At 39.7% G+C, this 3117-nt stretch overlaps 1 protein-coding gene across 1 annotated transcript in view; it reads right to left on the reverse strand.

The window, feature by feature from the left end:
- gas2b (growth arrest-specific 2b) overlaps positions 1–3117 on the reverse strand; it is a 16265-nt gene that overhangs the window by 11145 nt on the left and 2003 nt on the right. Inside the window, 4 exon segments of the mRNA XM_035652030.1 lie at positions 87–512; positions 515–627; positions 1283–1346; positions 2948–3089. Coding sequence (XP_035507923.1) covers positions 87–512; positions 515–627; positions 1283–1346; positions 2948–3089 — 745 coding nt within the window.

Consider the following 3117-nt stretch of genomic DNA (forward strand, 5'->3'; position numbering starts at 1 on the left):
CACCTGGAACCATTTAGACAGAGAGAGGGTAAATCAAGTAAATACAAACAGCTCAAATAAGATTCATTTAACTGGAAATAAAATACGCACAATATCATCCAAAATGTCGTTGGTGCCTCTGCTGTTCCGGCTTGTGGATTTGCTCGAGGAACGCGGAGTCGAGGCTACAGGTGGGGAGGTGACGGGAGTGTGGTTGTTTATTGTGGTACATGAGACTCTGGCAGGGGATACCAGGGTTCGGCCCGGCGAGGGTGCCGCCAGTGGAGTTGAGGCAGATGTGTTAGTGGTGCAGGATGAAGAGAACAAAGGTGTTTGTGTTGAGGCTGTGGTTGTACAAGGGTTAGAGGCTGAGAGGGAGGACTGAGGAGGGGATAAACATGTAGGTACTGGGTTTGTTGTGGCTGATGGAAGATCAGAGGCGAGGGAAGCGGCAAGGGTTTCAGACAGACAGGTTGTGCTTGGAGTGAGGGGCATGGGTGGAGGAGGAGGAGGAGGAGGATTGTGATGGCGAATACAATGATGTTAGAAGGAAAAGGAGAGACTGGGATGATGGAGAATAAGCACCCTGCCTCCTCCCTCTCTATCTCTCTCTCTAACTTCACCAGCCCTGGAGGCTCCACTCCATACCTGAAAGAGAGGTTCAATAAAAATATATCAGCAACCGTATGGGATGAATCAACACTAATTCTCACAGTAAAGGATAGTGATTCACAAACAGGGGTATTTGAACCTCAGGGGATACTTCTGCAGTTACCAGGGGACAAGATTTTGAAGTAGCTCAACTAATTTGACAAATCAACTATTAGGGCCTTCTATTTATACTATTATTTTATCACTGTTTACATGTTGAGTCATTTATAACGTGACACCAAGTATAGTTTATATAGTTAATTAAAAGTAGCCTAAAAATACATGATTGAAGTAGATAGACAAACCGTTGAAATAGATAGCTAAAAGTAATGCATAGACTGAAATAGTTAGCTGAAAGTAACTGATACACTCAAAATAGTAAGCTAATGGTAACTGATAAATGGTTGAAACATTCAGAATTGCAATATGACCTAAACATTGACTGTTCATTGTATAAAAAAATACTGTAACAAAAAACTTTTATGTAATTAACAGTGAGTGGTGTCAATGAAAGAAAATCATCAAGTATTTTGTCTTTGTCAGATGAAGGACTATAAAAGAAATAGCAGTTTTCTGCTCAGTGTGATTCAATTGTGATTATCTCTTCAGGAGCTGTACCAGGGGTGTTGCAGTACTATTTGTTTCCAGTTACCTGGCTGCAATCCGTCCCAGCTCCATAAGACACAGGCACACCTCCCGAGGTTGCTTGTGCAGGACTTCACACAGCACATGCAAGAGGGGACAAACAAAGACGTTGGAGGGGTGGAAATGAAAAAAAAAAAAAAGTCAATCATCTGAAAGGAAAGATGTTTCCGGAGATAAACTTTTGTCTGTGTCAAAAGAAAACCGGAGATTTCAGGAGGTACTCTGTTTCTATTGTGAATCTCTATCTTTGAAGCAGGAATTCCTGTGGGCTCTGGATGTGCAGCTGGGGGCATAAGGGCATGAAATCTTCATGAAAAAGTCAGCCTCTTACTTCCAGTACACAGTCTATATGTTAAATAAAGGGGCTCTGTGCACTCAGTATGGACCAGAAGTTAGTTCATTTATTAAGATGACAGTTGGTTGAGCATGCACATCTTCATGTACAACTACAAAACAAAAAAGAAAAATGTAATGAGCAGAGAGAAAGTCACTGTCAATAATGGTATTTTATTTTCATTCACCTGTATTTGAGATCCACCATTACATCATGGCTGCAGCAAGAAAAGGAGACGAGAGAAAAGAAAAAGAATAATCATCTGTGCCTTCATGTCACTGAGGCAGTAAACTGAAGTCTGTCAAAGTATAAGTTCACTCTCCCCATCACTCAATTAGTCAAGTGAAGTAGGTTAGTCTGCCTGCAGGGGGGGCTTATTGTTGGTGGGGATTAACCTGCACATTATCATTTGCACGCATCTGCCTGCCTTGCATAGACATGCCCGAGTAAGTGCATAGAGAAGAGTATGTTTAACGATACAGAACCATTTTAGTATGTTGACTGCAAGCTGTCTTCTCCTCAGGCACACAGAGCATCATACATGCAGAAGGTGTAAGTGAGAAATGATACCGGAAATGAATAATCATCACATTGATTCAGTCACATTCAGCGTGATCGTTATGACTCATCTTGAAATCTTAATTTCCTGTATTCCCTTTGTCTTCTGGCTGGTTTATTTTAATGAGTATTGCTTTCAGTTAAAGAATGAAATGTTAATTTTTATAAACACCACATTTAAATTTTAGATTGAAGTAAAATTGTCCAGGAATTATACCGCACATCTCATACCAAAGTTAAATTCCCCCTGCTCTAAATTATTCATTTGCCCCCTTTTTTTTAAAAGCATTGAGTATTACAGGTAAAGACATTGTAACTCACCAATAATATCTATTAATCAGAAAGTAAGTAAGTAAAAAAACAGCACAGAAATAATATAATTTAAAACTAATTGCAAGTAAATGTGTTATTTTATTTTGTATAAATAAGATAGTAGATGTAGTAGATGTAATATGTTGGGATAAATGAGTGTATCACATGTATTCAGACCTAGAGATTGAGGAGAAATGGAAAGACTGAAGTAGAAGTAGAAGTTCTATAACTATGTGTTGTTGTCGCACAACAGATAGACTGATGCCAGATACACACAAATACAAAAGTCTAGAAAGAGTTGTTTTTTTTGTTATGTGTGCAATGTCTCAACGAGGTCAAAGTCTAAAGATTTTAGTTTAATCACCGACATACCACAAGTGAAGCGTGACATGATTCACTTGAGGCCTTTATTGGTAAACGGAAAGAATAACTCCATAATGTTGGGCGCAATCTCCGATCTTAACTCACCCAAATCCTCTGACTCAAACAGGTAAGCCTCATCAACGCCAATCTTTCGACACCAGTAGAGGAAGTTGGCAGTGTTGTCTCGGGCGAAAAATGATCCAGAGGTTGCATCAGCTCGCCAGTGGATCACTCTTCTCGTGAAGGGCTGTAATTGTTTTCAACACACATACACA

The sequence above is a fragment of the Morone saxatilis genome, unplaced genomic scaffold (genome assembly GCF_004916995.1).
Source record: "Morone saxatilis isolate NCDOM2014 unplaced genomic scaffold, NCSU_SB_2.0 Contig11, whole genome shotgun sequence".
NCBI lineage: Eukaryota > Metazoa > Chordata > Actinopteri > Moronidae > Morone > Morone saxatilis.